The sequence below is a fragment of the Phoxinus phoxinus genome (assembly GCF_949152265.1).
Source record: "Phoxinus phoxinus genome assembly, chromosome: 1".
Classification (NCBI taxonomy): domain Eukaryota; kingdom Metazoa; phylum Chordata; class Actinopteri; order Cypriniformes; family Leuciscidae; genus Phoxinus; species Phoxinus phoxinus.
In genome coordinates this window covers 27,219,645-27,239,288 of record NC_136876.1, presented here as the reverse complement: position 1 = coordinate 27,239,288, position 19,644 = coordinate 27,219,645, and the positions used below count along the sequence as shown (strand labels likewise).

Sequence of the window (19,644 nt, the reverse complement as noted above, 5' to 3'; positions counted from 1 at the left end):
GTGATAACGTGATAACGATGACGAGTATTCTTTGTAAAACCAGGAACAGCATAATGCTTTTTTTGCAGTGTGGTAAAGTTGTAAAATTCAGACAATAATTTAGCAAAAACTGTGTGTACAGTAATGCACTTGCCTTACAATTCAAAGGTTTGGGGTCAATAAGTGTTTTTTTTTTTTTTTTTTTTTTTTAAGTATATTAAGTTTAGGAATAGAAAGTTCAAAACAACTGTTTTGTAACATTATAAATGTCTTAACTGTCACTTTTGCTAAAATAATCCAGAAACATGTATCACAGTTTTCACAGAAATATTGAGCAGCACAACTGTTTTCTACATTGATAATATTAATAATAAACATCTCTTGTGCACCAAATCATCATATTAGAATAATTTCTGAATGATCATGTGACACTGAAGACTGTAGTAATGATGCTGAAAATTCAGCTTTGCCAACACTGGACTACATTACATTTTACAATATATTCAAATCTTTTTACTTTATCTTACAATAGCACTGTTTTACTGTGTTTTTGATCAAGTAAATACAGCCTTAGTGAGCATAAGAGACTTCTTTCAAAAGCATTAAAAAATCGTACGAATCCCAAACTTTTGCACTTGTATGCACAAGGTTTCTTTGCTCTAATCTTGCTTTCTAAAAGTTACAGGGTTTAATGGATTTGCATAGCATAACAGGAGTTGAGCAGCAAGTTTGCATTAAAATCGATGAACGTGTGATCATGTCATAAGCCTCATGGGTTTTTCAAGTTTTTCGTGGTGCATTTCCACGAAAAACACGTTTTCATCTTATTTGTACAAATTCAAGGACGAGTTGAAACTATTATCTGTGGTAATCAAAGCAGGCCACAGATGCCGTCTATAGAGCTTCATTTCAATTGAACCTGAAGAAATCCTTTAAAAATGTTTGATTTAGTATTAAAAGCCACAGACATTCCTTCAGTTCATCCTTTCGGTTAAAAGGACAAATTAATTATTGAAACATTTCAAGGAAGACAGTTTAATCATTAAAAGGTTTCCATGTTCCATGTTTCCAATTCCATTGAATTTCATTATTATTATTTTTTTGCATTACTTTCAGCATTTGCATTACTCTCAGTAACTTCAAATTGAACTTTGGACCTTTCCGTATGTTTGTTATGTCTGCAGGAGAAAGCTGACCTGGGCGAGCTGAACTTCTCACTGTGTTACCTGCCAACAGCTGGCCGACTGACCGTCACCATCATTAAGGCCACCAATCTGAAAGCTATGGACCTCACGGGCTTCTCAGGTGCTCGTTGTCCCCAGCCATTCCTCTAATTCCCTCATAATTAACAGCGATACCTCATTAGTGCCTCAGACATTGCTAACATTGAGACGTGATGAAACCGCTGCTCATTAATAACCTTGATGTAACACGTCCAGCATGTGAATAATGAAATAACATTAAAGGTCATAAAAGCATCAGTTCTGAAGTTGTGAATATCAAATAGCACCTCTAAAAAGTTGAATGTCAAAACAAAAACGCCTCATAAAGGCATCAACATTGCAGTCGTAAGGACAAGAGACATCTGTAATTAGTGTTGGCTAATTTAATTATCACAGCAAGGCTTAAAGTAATGTAATAAAGATTTCTCTCATAGGACATGACGGTGAATTATAAAAAAGTAACATTCGGTACAGGCATCATTACGCCAATGCTAATGTTTCGTTATTGCTAGCACAATAATTGATCGATGATAAAAAAAAATCTATGCCTTTTAATGGCATTCATTTTAATGTTGTCGAAACACTATGTGCTGCTGTTGCTATTTCCTTGACAAATTGTCTCTCCTTTACTCTTGTGTTCTTGCTCTCACAGATCCATACGTAAAGGCATCTCTGGTTTGTGAAGGTCGAAGGCTGAAAAAGAGGAAGACATCCATAAAGAAGAATACTCTCAATCCTACATATAATGAGGCTCTGGTCTTTGATATCCCCAACGAGAACATCGAGAATGTGTCGCTCCTCATTGCTGTCATGGACTATGACTGGTAAGATCATGACTGCCTTTTTCATGCTGTGATGGGATCTGAGACTCATGCTGCAACATGTCAAGCTCCGTGCTGTGATATGAGGCTTGACAGGAAGTGCCCACTTGTAACTTTAGGCATGCTTACAGGCTGTGTCTCACAGAATTCATTCAGGAACACGTGGAATGGATTTTCCATTCATTGAATGGATGAAGCCTTTATAAGAGGTCAGAGGGAGAATTTAGATTTACACTGTTTCCTATAAAGTCCACTTGTGTAAATACGTCTTCAGTTTCTCTAGTGCAATAGATAATAACGTTCCTAAGATTTTTTTTTTTAATATAAAAGAAATGAATACAATGTTGCATTAAATTGATCCAAAGTGAGAGTAAAGCCATTTATCATTTTAATTCTATTTGAAATGAATGCTGTTTTTTGTACTTTCTATTACAGTTTTTCTCGATTGCTTAAACACATTTCTTGAAACTATGCCTCATATTCTCAAAACAGTAAACACAAATCCATAACGTCTCACCCAATTCCCCAAACATCCTATTTTCAGGTCAAAATGAAGCTCTACACTCAAAACCATTCACTCTTGCTGAAAAACCAAACTTTGTCCTCAGACTGGACACACAAGCCATCAAAATCACACACACTACAACATAGTCTTACACACTGGTGTAATAAATTCAAAACAACATTTCCAAAACTGGTAAGTTATGTTGCTTTTGGTTCCCCCCCTCACAAACCTTTTCACATGATGAACACAAAAGACACAACCAATGGATACATTGGCATATTTTTATTCATTCATGTACTCTTGTAAAAGTACTGTTTTTTTTTTTTTTTACTCTCTCCTCTAATTTTTTTTAAATATATTTACTTACATAAGCTATGTGTGTAACCATCATATGACAGTAAAAGAGCACACACAAACCTTATTCAAATATGGAATTGTATTGGAATGGTAAAGAGTGTTGGTCGTGACAGGAGGGCCTCCACTCAAGGATACAATATGATGAACAAGTCTAAGAATGTTCCACGTATGGTTGAAAAACCATCATTGGCCTGGAAAGTTAACAGTCTGGGAGTCAAGACTATAAAGGAGGAAGGATGCTCTCCCTTCACTGTCACACTCTGCAGCCACTCTGTGTGACTGTACGACTGCTAGCCTTTTCTTGCTAGAAAATAAACCTCATCAAAGACAATGGGAAATGTTTGCCTCTTATTCAGTGATAGAATTTTGTTTGCCACCAGCACACCTCCCTGAAGCTTCTGATGATGGAGGCGACGGTGAAGTGTCTCAAATTCTGCCTTATCATAGCCCAGCCTCCCTCATAGTCATACCATGGACAAGGACATGGTCAACTAAAGTGGCTTGAATTTCATCCGAGACTTGTCTTCTTGCCCTTCCCCTTACCTTTCCTCCTCCTATCCCTCCTCGACTTCTTTCTTCATGTCTTTCTGGATCTATTGTTCCAAAACTCAATTCATTGATTCGGGCCCTTTTATCTATCTATTGAAGGATCTGATTGATGTGTGTTAAATTTTGACTCTTAGTGTTTTCACCTGGGGAATTGTGTGCTAACTGAGCTGAAGCTGTGCTGACTTGAGTGAACAATACTGAATACTAGTGCTTTCTAAATGACCACATGGTGTAGGCAATGAGAAATGAAGGGATTTGTGTTTATAGTTTAGTGAAATGGGTGTGCTTTTTGATAAATGGCATTATGGTTTTGAAATTTTAGTTCAAAAGCCTGGTTATAGTGTTTAAGCAATCGAGAAAAACTGTAATCAAGGAATCCTGAAAAAAATGCATCATGGTTTCTACAAAAAATATTAAGCAGCAGAACTGTTTTCAACATTTGATAATAGTAAGAAATGTAGGCCCTATCATCATAAATACCAAATATTAGAATGATTTCTAAATTATCATGTGACCGAGGGCTGGAGTAATGATGCTGAAAATCCATCAAAGGAATAAATTCGATTTTAAAACATATTGAAATAGAACGTGGTTATTTTAAACTGTAAAAATATTTGAAAATATTATTGTTTTTACTATATTAAAAAAGAAAATCACGAAATACTTCCTTTAAAAACAATTTTTAAAAACCATACCGACTTCAACAGGTGTGTGTGTGTGTGTGTGTGTGTGTGTGTGTGTGTGTGTGTGTGTGTGTGTGTGTGTGTGTGTGTGTGTGTGTGTGTGTGTGTGTGTGTGTGTGTGTGAGTGTGTGAGATCATGCACCGCTCTAACTCCACAAGTACCGTACTTGAAGTATTTGAACTCCACAAGTATGATTTGAGATGATCATAAAAGCATTTTGAGCTTCAACAAAAGCAATAACATCTGACCAGTCATATGATCAATGTCACAAAATGTACTTATTTGTTTGATGACCTAGTAACAGAATCTGAAAAATGACTTATGTAATATTATTAGATTTAATTATGTGTAATCTATTATAGCATATTAAATGTTTATATTATATATATTTGTTTAAATACTTGTTAAATATGTAACATTTTAATATTTACAGATATGATTTATAGTTTCATTTATTAAAGGTACACTATGTAACTTCTGATCCTCTAGAGATTAAAAACTAAGCGTTTTGCGGAAAAACATTGTTTGTGCTTTGGTTCTGCGTGACTCTGTGGATGAATATGGTTATCCTACTCCTCATAGGCTTAAGAGATATAACCAGTTTAGATGGAAAGGATCTCAAGCTGACAAGCTGAAGACGTTACTGTTGCTATGACCATGATTAATAGACACGGTACTTCCTTGAAAATAAATTCCAGCACAGCTACAACAACCATAATGAAATGACCTTTCACAATAGATAATGCTTTACAATGAAGTCTGTTAGAGAGCTACTTAAGGCAATTATCTGTTCAATAAAATACCTTACTCACCTGTTGAGTAATAAAAACGCCATCACCGCGTCACCTTTACAACTTTTCAAATCATTCAGTTCTCGCCATCTCCAAAAAGCCAAGCCAATGTTGATTCCCCAGAGGTTCCTCGCTCATTGTGACAACTAACCACTAACCATACTGTACATGCGTCAAAGTAGCCGGAGCAACTTTTCTCGATTTATGGATACGAGTCACAAAGAACGCATGGGCGAGTGACGTATGTACACAATTTCCCACGAAAATCATCCTGCCCAGTCTGAAATATAAACACTTATAATAGGCTTACCATAGTAAATCAGGGTTAGACAAAAACATGTTTTGGAACAAGGATTGATGATGTATTGACTTATTTGTTAATTTTGAACAAAAAAAAGTTACATAGTGTACCTTTAATAAACTATTTTTAATGAGATGAATTAAGTAACTTAATTAAAATGTTCAGTCTAGACCTGCACTGTGCATTTTACTACAGTACGCTGTTTGAGAAATTAGCAATGAAAACTGAATAAATGATCTTTTCAGGCATTTGGCTGATACTGATAAGATGGTTTGTTGTTTAAATTGGTGAATTAGAATTCCTGTTGCACAAATTTGTATGTGTCTGCGCTCCACTGAACATTGGGCCTTATGCCCCTGTGTGTCAGACTATTCCTGGTGGACGTCTGCACTGTTTTGCATAAAGACAGACATCTCATGAATATTGATGGCCTAATACTAATGACAGTAATGTCTGGTGGTGAGACATTCTGTAACAGCCATTGTTTCTTGTCTGGTGGGTACCGCGTGTGTGTGTGTGTGCGTATGTGTGCGTGTGTGTGTGCGTGGCTCTCCTCTTCAAGCAGCACTTCAGTACGATAGACCTTCAGAGTGGCATTTATGTCCAGCTTTTATATTATTCCGTTATTATGTTTTTCACTTTTCTAAAAGAACGTATACAGTACCTACTGCTAGGTGTGTATCATCTAATCCCATTTGTATGCCCATATTTTGTATACTTTTGTGGAACAAAATATGCCTTGTGAAAATCAGGTGCATACAAATCGTGCATCGGGTTCTATTTTAAGAATCTCTTTCAGTGCTAAGGAAATCCACATCCGAGTTCCCCAAATGTGTTTGTCGATGCTCTCCGTGATTCCATCTCTCCCCAATGGCACGCGGCACACCACCAGCCCCTCCTAATGAAGCCGCTCATCTGTGAGCCACAGATAACGCCTGATGAATTGCTCTTAGCATTGCTGCATGCCATCTGTGCTAAACGCTCCATTCAGAAGCGCTATCTGTTGGATAATAGTCATTTCTTACATGCAGTATATATGATATGCTAAACCTTTAATGCAAAAATCTTTTGCAATGTTTCTGTATTTAAATGAATGTTGTTCTTGGCATGCAGACGCTTCATAAAACGTTATTCATGATGTTATTCATTTGATTTCAGGATTTTTGCAACACTTTGACTTTGTTTTAAGTCTTCACAACTTGATTTACTGGCAGTAACTACTAATAATTTTAAGTAGTTAAGCTACAGTCAAGCTATCCTTTTAGAAAGTAGTTATCTACAGTACAAGCTACATTGAAGATATTTAAGGGGTTGAATTCAAGTCAGTTGTTTAACTATCAGAGCTGTGTTTATCTGTCACAAAATGAAGATCTGAATTAGGGTGACTGCATTAAATTAGAACAATACATTTATATATATAAAAAAAACTAAATGATTAATATAACTGTATAAACACAGTGCACAGCAGCATTTAACTCGATATTTTAGAAAATAGATTCCGGAGCTCAAGTGAATTGGTGAGCCATTTATTTAAACCTGTTTGTTTGAACCATCTGAACAAATCATTTTACTAAAGAAATTAATACTTTAAATTTTTATTTCAGATAAATGCTGTTCTTATGAACTTTCTATTCATCAAAAAATCCTTAAAAATAATGTTTCACCGTTTCGACAAAAAATATTAAGCAGTACAGCAACACTGATAATAATAATAAATGCTGATTAAGCAGCAAATCATCAAATTAGAATGATTTCTGAAGGATCATGTGACTCTGAAGACTGGCGTAATGATCCTGAAAATTCAGCTTTGCCATCAGAGAAATAAATTCCATTTTTAAATATATTAATGTAGAAAACAGTTGTAATTTTTTTTTTTTTTTTTTTAACAATATTACAGCATATATTGCAGCCTAGGTGAAAAATATATATAAAAAACACCATTAAAAACATATATAAATGAGTACATTTATAAATAAAAACAGTTCCAGGGACTCTTGTGAAATTACTAAGTATCACTACTGCAATAGGTTAGTTGTTGTTTGATGTTCATCAAAGTAGGTCTTCATACAGTTATATCATATTGTCTCTATACAAATCCAGCCCTATCACAACAGAAATCACAACTATATATTTTTTCTTGAATATATATTTTACACTAGCTTTTAAGTAAACATGCATTATTATAATTAATTTAGTCTCTGATCAACAGTAAATGCAAGAGTAACGATTTATTTAAAGGATAATTCCGGTATTTAACACCTTGAGTCTATATTGTAGTTTGTTTTGGATGAACAAGAGTGGTGGACAACATTTTTTTGACAATGGTTCCTCTCTCGAGTTTTTGACTATAAAAGAATTGGCCATGGACCCATTTAACATTGGAGTCAATGGGCATGTCCGAAAATGTCATTAAAACAGCCTTTAACATTAGTTTTCAAAACTGTGCAACTCACCGAGTGATTAGTGGTGTTCGTTGATGTTCCAGAAACAAAAAGTGTTGCGAAATACAGTTTCTGTCGTGTTTTATTCGTCATTTTGTAAAATCCCATTGAATTCTGTTGAAGGACTGAGTGCTTGTTAATATAAATGCGCTACCGGAAAGGGAAAGGGGGCTGTTTACATTTGGTCGATGTAGTCTTTTTGCTCGCTTCCGTTTCTCATAAGGCTAGCGAGCAGAGCAACTGTGCTCCAGGAGAGTAAGCGAAATAAACAAACAAAACCTTGAAAATATTGAAAGACGTGACCACTGACCAGTGCAATATGAAGTTGAACTCGACTGTGACCGTGAGTGTCCCGCGAGACATAAACATCGGTTATCGCCATCAAGTGGTCGGGAGTGTGCTAACGCTTCAGATTAAAATATTGAGCGGAAGTTACACAGTTGTGAAGTGTCTGAAAAAATAGTTCCACTATAGCAAAATAAACGGATTGGAATCATATATTGCGATGATATATTGTTTATAATCATCAACGAACACCACTAACCACTCGGTGAGTTTAACAGTTTTGTAAACGAACATTATTGGCTGTTTTAATGACATTTTCGGACATGCACATTGACTCCAATGTTAAATGGGTCCATGGCCAATTCTTTTATAGTCAAAAACTCGAGAGAGAAACCATTGTCAAAAAAATGTTGTCCACCACTCTTGTTCATCCAAAACAAACTACAATATAGACTCAGGGTGTTAAATACCGGAATTATCCTTTAAGTTCCACTTATTAGATCCATTTGTTATTCCACCTTCACTCAAGAAGCTTTTCATACTCACTTTTCGAGTAATTAAGTGATTATGACAGCTCTCTCTCTTCTTCTTCTCTCTCTCTCTCTCTCTCTCTCTCTCTCTCTCGTTTTCTTTATCATTGGTAATCAGTAGACCTATATCATTAATGAAAACCCATCTGTCCTTTGTGACAAATTTTCACTCGAATCATTCAATCCGTTCCCTGTGCTCCCGCCTCATTTTGTTTATCTCTTTAATTCAGTAATTGGAATGTACCTCTGTCTCTCTCCCCTTCTGTTCTCTGTTTATCTGTGTAATTATGTGATCTCTCTGTCTGTGTCTTCGTAATTAAAGGGCTGCATGTGGAATCTCTCTCTCTGTGTGTGTGTGTGTGTGTGCGTGTGTGTGTGTGTCTTAATGTGCAGGTTGCTATACGAAGGTCCTGTCTGTATCTTTCTAATTATATGATGTCGATTAGGCCTGATTTTATATCTTATTACTTTGTGCTTTCTCGCTCCTTATGTTCTCCTGTCTCTTTTCCATCTTTCTTTCTCTCTCTCTCTCTCTCTTTCGTCCATTTGTTGTAATGGATGCACTGTGCTGTGGTTCTCCTTCATTTCTTAGCCTAACTGCATTAATTCAATCCTTCCCTCCCACTCTCTCTCTCTCTCTCTCTCTCTCTCTCTCTCTCTCTCTCTCTCTCTCTCTCTCTCTCTCTCTCTCTCTCTCTCTCTCTCTCTCTCTCTCTCTCTCTCTCTCTCTCTCTCTCTCTCTCAGTATCGGTCATAATGAGGTAATTGGGATGTGCCGTGTGGGCAGTGATGCTGATGGGCCGGGAAGGGAGCACTGGACAGCCATGCTGGCGAATCCCCGCAAGCCTATTGAACACTGGCACCAGCTGGTGGAGGTAGACAGCGTGTCCGTATGGAGTGTGTGTGTGTGTTGAGCATGTGAAAATCTATCAATGTACTCTGTGCGTTGTTGTGTATAGGCAGTGCCCTCTATGCATATCCTTCATTTTGATACCCATTTGTCCTTATGAGTGAACACCCTTCGAGCAGGTTCACGTCTTAAATAGGACTAACTAAGGGTTGTCAAAAGTAACAGTAGGTAGTTATTATTTGCATGCATGTCCTTTAAATAGTGGATGTGTGCATCAGACCTTGCGGTGTAAATACGGTACAGTCTAATAGAGCTGCTGCTGCCTATTATGTTGACAGTATTAATCAGACAACATTGGCTTGAAAAAGAGCGGACCACTCACTCAATGACTGTATATGAAAAAAAAAATTCTTAAAGTAATGCTTATTTCATTGAAAAATGCGTAAATGCTACTTTTCTTTGTTTATTATGCAATAAGTTAATGTAGTACTTCAATTTCTTGAAGGATGAATACTGTTGTGTTGAAATTGTGCTGTCAAATTTTCACTGGTATTTGTATAAACTACTAAAATGTTGCTTTCACTTGATAAGACTAAAAGAAAATTTAGAAAGAAAGAAGTCCAATAAATAAATAACCTTTCCGGGAAGCCCTTTCCTTGAAGCCTGTATATATTATGCATTATAATAATGGTATTCATAATACATGTTAATGCATTCCTAATGCCCTATGATATACCTTATAATCTTAATCAGTGTAATACTTATCTTTCTCCTGGTTATATAAATAAGATTTATTTGTAAGTGCTAATGTATTTCATATTAAATCCCAACAGCAGGATCAGGACCCCTGAAGCGGTTTATTTTGCGACTGATCGCACATAATTTTTCTCGTTGCATGGAGACGCACCAAATAAATAAATAAATAAATGGACATGAGATTTGAGTTTAAATACATTTTTGTTTGTGAGAAGGAAACGTAAAAATGTAATGGTCAATCATACAGTTCAATGGTGTTAAATGCATTAATACCTTATTAAAACACAATAAAAAATTCCATTGCATTTGTCATGTTTGATATTCATTATATTCTTAAGTTTAATTGGTCAGTATAGAATTTATGATGTATTATAACTATGTAACCACAGTTATAATATATCATAAATTCTATACTGACCGCTCTTAATAAAAAGAAACAATAAATTGTGAATTACATTTGTAATGCATTATATGTACCAAATCACCTTCTGAATAATCATGTATGTTCATTGATTTTTACCCTCCCAGGAGAAATCCATAAACGCATATGTGTCAAAGAGTGCCACAGCCTCCCCTAAGCCACACATAGTGGTGGACAGCCCTCACTCTGAGTAGAGATGTGAGTATACACACATCAACATAAACACACACACACACACACCGTAAATAGAATACTTCCTCACATATGGGATCTGTGTGGGTGAATGCATCATAGGGTTGCACTAGAGTACTTCATATTTCAGTCGTGAACTAATAACACAGACTGAAAACATCAATGGCTATGTTCACACAGCAACAGGATATGTTTGATATATGTTTTAGAGTGCCAAATGGTTATGTTCACACAGTTTTCTCATTCACAACTGCATTCCTTAACTAAATTGGCTTGATTTGTTATAGTCTCTGCCTCAGATTTAAAGCCTATGGACAGTTCCATATGGCACACAACATGGGAAACACTTCGGTAGTTTGGTAGTCGTCATTTGATTGGTTGAAGTCTAGAGGGTTTCCGGAAGACGTGCATGTCAGGATCTTTAACGGTCCGCCAGGAAACTGTGGTGATGCCCCTCATGGAAGAAGAAAGCCATTGTGTTTACAACTGTGAATATAAGCGCTTATCAGGCTAAACAAAACTCTGGTTTGGCTATAGTATGTGAAATAAAATGTACATTCCCACTCCTCTAAATATGACGCTAAACGATACAAACTGTGATTGGTTGCTTTACATGTCAGTCAGACATCCTCTTGGGCCAATGAAAGCTGCCATGCAGTCCAGAACTTCAGCCGTCAGTGTGAAGGTCTAGCTAGGCAAGCAAGACTAGTTTTGTGACCCAAATTCTGCTGTCTAAAAATAAATAAATAAAAACAGCATTTGAAGCCACTATTGGTTAATTAAGATTTGACACATTAACTTGCTCCTCAATTAGATTATTTTATTATTTTTTTACTCATGTCAATTGTGACAATACTTTTTGGTATTTAAGAAGGCAATATCTTTTGATATTTTTTTATTTATTTGTTCATACTGACAGAATGCACTTCTAAGCTATTTAACAGTCACACCTGGTAGTTAATGCAGTTGTCAATCCAAAACACTGTGTGAATGCAGCCATTCACTGGAGTAGTTTGTGTTTATGTAACTTACAGTTTGTGTTTCTATGATTAACAGTGCTTTTTTTATCTTTTTTTCTTTTTCTCATCCTCAGGTCAGCACTATCTTTTTAGCAACAGAAATACATTCTTTCTTTTCACCTGTGAATAATTTTTCATCAAGAAAGAACCAGAGAAGAGAGACTGTGCTTGCATCAGTGCTGTTCCTCTAAATCAACCCTGCAGACCCAACACAATTTATAGAAAAACACCTAGACTAGATCGGACTCGCTTACACACACAGGTACATCCGCATACACAACAACACAAACAGACATACACACACATGGAATCATAACTAAACAACTGGCATGGATGGTTTTGCTTCAGGAATGATGTTAAAGTAAAAATATTCATGATTTATTCAGGGGAAATATGACAAACATTCCCACTTTAAATAGATAATCTTTATTTAGTTATTTAAAAAAGTGAGCCTACAAAAAAAGAGATTTTAATTACTTAAAAAAAATTATAATCAGGAGAGAGACCTGATAGATTATGGACCACGAATGTTTCTGTGTATGTGTGAGCGCATGTGCGTATGTGAGTTTGTACGGGTGTCTGTGTGTAGCTTTAGAAAATCTCTAGAAAGTGTTTTCAGTCGGACAAGTAGCTGCAAGTTCTCGGAGTGGTCTTCTCTGCCAATGCAGAATCCTTGCAACTGTTTCCTGTTTCTCTGGAGAGGAGGACTACTTTATGACCGTTGCCATTTGGAGAAGGAGAAATAAGGACGGATGCGTTGGCCAAATCATGTCGTGCAGTATTGAAATATGTCCCTCTGCCTTTTACATTTGTATCACCTTCTGCTTGGAGCTCATTGAGATAAGCAGTGTTTCCTTATTCCTTTGTTTACTACAGTCCAGCCATTCTTCTTGTTCTACCAGATACGGAAGGAAATGGTTTGAGAATATGTTTCCCTGACCTGGACACACTGGCAGACTGAATCCCCTTGAGAACTTTTACAAAGGGAGCTATCATTGATTTCAAATATTGCCAGAGGACCCTAACTGAGACGGACCTTGGATTTGTGTGCACTTCCTGGAAACATATCCTAGGGGGAAACGATCTGGCCATAGTATTTTATTTTTGTACCATGCCAGGATATTTTTTTGGGTTCTCTTAAACGTTTTTAATTTCAAAAGAGGAAGTGTGTGCTCTCCATCATCCTTCTGCCAAGAGGACCGCTTCGGAAAGACGCACGCATTGATCCTCTTTTTCCTCCCATGTATGCTATGTGTTTGTGGGAGTGCGTTTTTTGTGCCGTTATGCGTTGGCTTGTCGGTTTGTGTGTGCGCGCGCGTATGCCCGTGTGTCGGTATGTGTCACCGTAACCCCGTGTACGTCTCCAATTCCCTCAACCCGTCCTTTGTCCTGCACAGAGAAAATCTCGTTTTGAACAATCAAGTGTCTCCTGTCCTGTGTCTTAGAGGAGCTATTTCTTGTGTAGGACCTGTTGCACTTGGTAGGGACAGGGTCTGTTTCTCAGACGCGCGTTTCGGTCGTTCTCAGTAGAATGTGGTAGTGACCTGTCTCTGTTGTGTTCCTAACCAGCTCGTCACTGAAACGTGTCCCTAGCCTGATCTGTGTTCTCGTGTTGGATGTGCTTTTCTTTTTTTGTAAATGTGCTCTGTGTGTACGAGGGGACAAATCTGGTGGCCACAGCTGTCGAGGAATAAAATGTTGGACGTTTTTCATTGTCTTTAAAAGAAAAAGGGAAAAAACAAACTGGTTCTCTTCATATATTTTGGCTAATGTGACTATCTTTTCTGTCTGAGCATTCCTTGCAAACAGAGACAAAGAGGGGGACATGTCTTATCGTTTTAGTGCCATGAGATAATTTCACATTATGGACTGACTTCAGATGCAATGTTTTTTTTTCTTGCTCAATCAGGTCGCTGCTTCTCTGGTCAGAAACATAGTGACCAAGACGCTCAATTCACACACCCTTGAAATCCAGGGTCACTGCCGCTATTAAAAGGATAATTCACCCAAGAATGAAAATCCTGTCGTTGTTTAATCGCCCTCGTGCCATTCCAAACCTGCATGACTTTCTTCTGTGGAACAAAAAAGATGATAGTCAAAAAGTTAATGTTGTTATTGGCTTTCTTCAAAATATCTTTTTTTGCAGATGAAAGAAAGTCATGCAGACGTGACAGTGTATAACTGATAACAGAATTTAAAATTTTAGGTGTACTATCCCTTTAATATCACAGTACAACCACTGCCAATGCTACCGCACACATCCCTCAGTTGAGGAATACTGCATTATCAATCACTAATATTCATGTTATTGAAATGTACATCAGTATAATTAATTATTTCCCATCGAACTCCCCTGAGCTCATATTTTCTCGGTTTCTATCATTAATCACATGCCAGGCCTCAGGACGCACACACACACACACACACGCTCTCGCCGGTGTGCACTCAGTCCTCAGTCCGTTATCGTATATCAGCTCTTGTTGTTTTCTAAGAGGCCATTGATTCCGTCATACACGTGGATGTGGTATCGACCTGCAGTCTTCAGCCCTATCCAGCTCCTGTCTCCATGCCCATCTCTTCTGCTGCCTTAGATCTTACACTGTGGAGGCACAACCCCTGTGGAGTGACCTCTGACCCTTTCATCAGCTTCCACACAGTACAAACTTTGATGATAGCCTTCTCTTCAGTTCAGCCCAGCCCATATTTTTCTCTCTATCTCTGTTCGTCTCCCCTCTTTCCTCTGTCTCTCTATGTCAGTGCAATTCTGAATGATCCTGAGGAAATGTGTTTGCATGCTTATATTAACATGGATGATGTCAACTTGATGCAATGATAATTTAATAAGTGATGCTCAACACAAAAATCTGACGATGAGCTTGATACTAACACTACTAATGACAAACATGTTGACCTAGCAACCTGTTCGATATCATCACAACACTGATGATTAATGTTGTTAATATTGTATATCCTCTTTGAAATGGTATTACAGTTTCTGGGTATATTTTTCTTTGTTTGTTTGCTTTTTTAGTTTTCTTTAAAAAGGTTTACTTTTTTATATATGTTCAGATTATGCTGAGACTTAGAGCAAGATAAAAAAATAAAATGCAGTCAGGGCGAGAACATTTCAGCTGAAAAAAATAAACAAAATTGAAAAAAATAAAAATAATCCCAAAAAAATCCCCCAAAAACAGTTAGGAGGATGATTATGTGAATGACAAGGTGATGATTCTAAGGCTGGAGCGATGATGGCTGAAATAAAACATGTATGAAAAATCATTGCGATGTGTTTGCGTGATACAGCTGTCTGGGTTAATGTAGTTTGTGAATCACCTTGACTTTTCTGTCTACCTCTTTCTTTGTTTCTCACCCCCCTGCTGTGCATTAACATGTGTGTAATTATTTAGTTACCATCATACATTTTTTAGTGTGGGCCCACGTTATATAAACGCAGTGTGCAGCATTGCGTACATGCTTCTGTTTTTCTGCATTTCCATAGGCATGTAAACACACTCACAATCACACGTGTCATATACATAAATCAAACCTGGCCCTTCCCTCCTCAGCCTCGTTCTTCACATCAGGTCGTTTCTTTATGGCTTTTCCGGTCACAAAACTCCCTGGCGTTAATTGCACCCATGTGGTGTGATTCTTAGATGGTTTGTTACTGCCTGATTCATCGGCCTCCATCTTGACTAGTCTAATGCACTGTTCATCCGAGCCTCACTGTACGCAGAAGAGCCAGAGTCAGCACTCTCTGACACACAGATACAGGACGAGAGAGGAAGGTGCAGGGAATTAGTAATGTGCTACGGAGAAAAGCAACAAGAGACCGGGAGCCAGTTACATAAACAGCCATTATGTGTCTTAAGAACTCATTTCTCAAATTTGACCATATGCAATTGACAAAAAAAATTTATAACCAGTAAAAACCAGTAAAAAGTTATAACCAATGAGATGTCTAACTTGTGGTAGGCTACAAGCCAAGGTTTATGTAACTGGCCCCAAGGACAAACGAGCGATAAAAGATTGAGAATAGCCAGGTGGAGAATATAGGGGAATGGAATTAAAATGAATATTACTTTATTCAGCTTCAATATAAGTTAGATTCAATCAATGGCATGTGGCATAATGTTTGTTACTATAAAAATTCATGTAGCCTAGTGATGCTCTTACAATAAAAGTAAATGGGGTCAAATATTAAATGTGAAAATTCTCAGTTTCTTAAGTACAGCAACGATAATTTTAGTGTAAAATGTAGGCTACTGATGGTTACACAGTAGTTATTTGTAATTTTACATCTTTGTTACCACGATGATGCATCATCTAAAGGTGCGGGCACATTTACCACTGTTCGGCGTATTCATTAGCGAAATCAACTCATTTCGATACTAATTGACGCTATCTGGAATTTTGTGTGAGAGCGAAGTTTCCCCACACAGATTTTGCTGCATTGACCAACAGAAATCTGCTTGGTTTGAAAGCGACTTTTGTGTGAGCTACGCTTCTTATATCGCTACACTATTGATATTTTCTGCCTGCAAAAATGCTAATGTCACAACACTTTAAAGGTGCTGTATGGAAGCTTGTTTCTATCACAGAATAAAAAAATGAAAATGGTAATTGCAACTTTTTATCTCAGAATTGCTTGATATAAACTCGAAATTGCGAGTTATAAAGTCAGAATTGCTTGTTATAAACTCGCAATTCTGAGAATTTTTTTTTTTTTCCCTCAGAATTGGATTTTATAACTCGCAATTGCGAGTTTATAGGCTATCTCACATTTCTAAGAAAAGAAGTCAGAATAGCGAGTTATAAAGTCAGAATTGAATGAAAACACAATTGTGAGATAAAAAGTTGCAATTATCTTTTAAAAAAAATTTATTCTGTGGTGGAAACAAGCTTCCATATATGTGCTCTGTCACATTTACCATTGTTCTGCGATTTTTCTTAGGTGAAGTGTATTAATTTCAATAGGAATCCACACAATTGCAAATTTCATGTGAGGGCCAAAGATTTCTCCAATTTCACATGGGTTCAAGTTGGTCACACGGATTCTCCACATTTACCAATATACGGCTGCTTGGTTTGATAGTGACTTCTGTGTGAGCTGTGCTACATGCTACACTATTAAAGTCACCATGAAATCAAAATTAAATTTTTTTTATGGAATATTGCAGTATTTATTATAAATTATATATCCATGCACATCATTATATATTTTTTTTAATGCATGTGCCCTCATAATCTTTAATCAGAATAACTTTCTCTCCCTCTTGCAGCGACATCTCTTCTCTGGTGATTTGTTTACTGTGTGAGGGCGGGATCAACCTGTCACTCACATGACATCACAGCAGCAAACCACAACCATCCAATCAATTTCCAATGGATAAATTAAGTCACGCCCTATATTTATTCTTGTTCGAGAAGCCGTTTCACTCACATCACAATAGACTATAGTCATAAAAGACTATTACAACCTCTGTCACGCTGACTTTAACAATAGACAATGGGCCTTTTTTGCCCATAAAATTTCGCCAAAATGTTGCTAATGTGACCGTATCTTAACACTAAAATAACCAGATTAACAATTAACAGTATGCCACAAATGTTGTCGATAGAGATTGTATCAAACCCGAAATCAAGGATGTCGTGCAGAGTGTTTGTGGAGGATATCGCATAGGTAAACGAAAGAGCAATCAGGATTCATGCACACCGGGACGTGCATCTGCAACACGTAGGCACTGTGAGTGTGAGAACAACATGAGAACTGCACAACCGGAGACAGTGCTGAGGTGAAGACACGCTAGTTAGCACAACTACCCATTCCCCAATACACACACACACGCTGAGGGGTCGGGGGAGCCGCAGTCTCCATGGCAACGTTCCCACAGTGCAAAAAAATCATTTAGTCAGAAAGATATTTCACCCGGCTCACTGAGCAGAAAGAGAGATGGGGGATAGAGAGAGAGAGAGAGATCAGAAGAGAAAAACTTGAGGAGCGGGTGTGGTGTAGAGCTGTTTTTATCACTCTGAAAAAAAAGCGATAGACTGAAATTAGTAACATGGTGCAATTATCATTACTGCTAATAGCTGTGAGTGTAATGGAGAATGCTATGTTCATTTTCACAGCCTCAGGGAAAGGAGACATCCATTTTGAAATTGAGATTCGTTTTTGTAATGACAACCATGAATATTCTGGGAAAATATTAGTCTAATGTAGCCGTATTTGGGTGATGTGTACGTGATCGTGCACCTGTTTTTCCTCTCCTGTGCCCTGTTAAATGTACCTTGGAGATATGCCATTGTAGTCCCAGTGACCCAGATAGTGGTGGTGTATTTGGGCGTGTACTGGACTCTCTGGTCGCCTGTTGTGAGTTCCAGATGGCTCTTGTCCCCCAGCAGAGAGGACCAGTAAGGGCCGCGTGTTTTAATCAGTGCCACCTGGAGGACACCTCTCCTGAGAATAATGTCGGACATCCAGTAACAAGACAACATTTTGTGTAATTTTGATAAGTGGACTATGCCCAGAGTGATGCAGAAGAGGTGATAGCGGACATCTCTAACAAAAGCATATTTGCATGCATGTTCTTTTCTCTTTTTTTATTGGGATGAAATTTCAAATTTGGCAAATGAATGTGTATTTAAAGTGATACATTTTCCACTTTATGCTAACAAATCCTCATTAATGATGCACAAGAGCATCTACATTTGTGTGTGCAGCACAAATAAAAAGGAATTGGCCTCTTCATTCATTACAATATTTCCCCCCTTTCCTCCCATTTGTTCTGGGAACAGGAAGAGGGAGGAGGCCTACCATAAAAGTGGTAGATTTGATCATTCAGTCAATGTCAGTCATTTTTAAAGACCAAGGAGAGGGAGTTTTTACGGTCAAACCTCCAAACATTTGGTATCTCTTAAAAGCCCTAGAGATGTCCTCTTTCTCAGGAGGATATACAGTACATACAGAATGGGACTACTCATTTTACCCACATATTCTGTTATATCTTTCATTACATATTAAGAATCATCTTTATATCCCGTCCCGTCCTTCGGTTGAGACGTTAAACCGAGGTCCTGACTCTCTGTGGTCATTAAAAATCCCAGGATGTCTTTCGAAAGAGTAGGGGTGTAACCCCGGCATCCTGGCCAAATTTGCCCAGTGGCCTCTGTCCATCATGGCCTCCTAATCATCCTCATATATATACTGATTGGCTTTATCACTCTGTCTCCTCTCCACCAGTAAGCTGGTGTGTGTGGTGGGCGTTCTGGCGCAATATGGCTACCATTGGTGGTGGTTGAGGAGATTCCCCCCTTGTATGTAAAGCGCTTTGAGTGTCCAGAAAAGCGCTATATAAATGTGATGAATTATTATTTATATAAAGTTTAGTTAAATTATTATTTTTTTGCCTAAATGTCTTTTTTCTTTTCTTAAAAACTGTCCTTTTATTAGCATAAAATATCTTTAAACAAAAAAAAAGTTTGGTTCTCAGGAATATATATATATACTTTTGTTCAGCAAAGATGCAAATTGATCAAAAAGGCAGTAAGGACTTTTACATTATTACCACAACATTTTTAATAAAAACTGTTTTGTTTTTTATTCTTTTCTATTTTTCAACTGTGATAATCAGAAATGTTTCTTGAGCACCAAATCATCAAATGATTTCTGAAGGATCATGTGACACTGAGGACTGCAGTAATGATGCTGAAAATTCAGCTTTGACATCACAGTGAAAACATTTATTTTAAACTATAACCATATTTAACAAGACTACTTATAATAAATCATAAATCAATCATCCTGTAAATCATAGACTATTATTCTACTATTTATCTAATGGGCAGAAACATGTTTTAGGTAACATATAGGCAACCTTATAAGTAATAATTAAATAGGATAATTAATCATGTTTTAGTGTATTGGAAATTCTGTCAAT

General features: G+C 37.2%; 1 protein-coding gene across 4 annotated transcripts in view; it reads left to right on the top strand.

The window, feature by feature from the left end:
* Positions 1–15,133, top strand: part of syt3 (synaptotagmin III) — a 56,397-nt gene extending 41,264 nt beyond the window's left edge. For all 4 annotated transcript variants that reach the window (XM_079626073.1, XM_079626075.1, XM_079626072.1 and 1 more), the window contains 5 exons: positions 1,164–1,284; positions 1,855–2,026; positions 9,212–9,341; positions 10,601–10,691; positions 11,779–15,133. In XM_079626073.1, the coding sequence (XP_079482199.1) occupies positions 1,164–1,284; positions 1,855–2,026; positions 9,212–9,341; positions 10,601–10,687 (510 nt within the window). In that variant the 3' untranslated portion in view covers positions 10,688–10,691; positions 11,779–15,133. The remainder of the gene's footprint in view (positions 1–1,163; positions 1,285–1,854; positions 2,027–9,211; positions 9,342–10,600; positions 10,692–11,778) is intronic.
* The last annotated feature ends 4,511 nt before the right edge of the window (positions 15,134–19,644 follow it).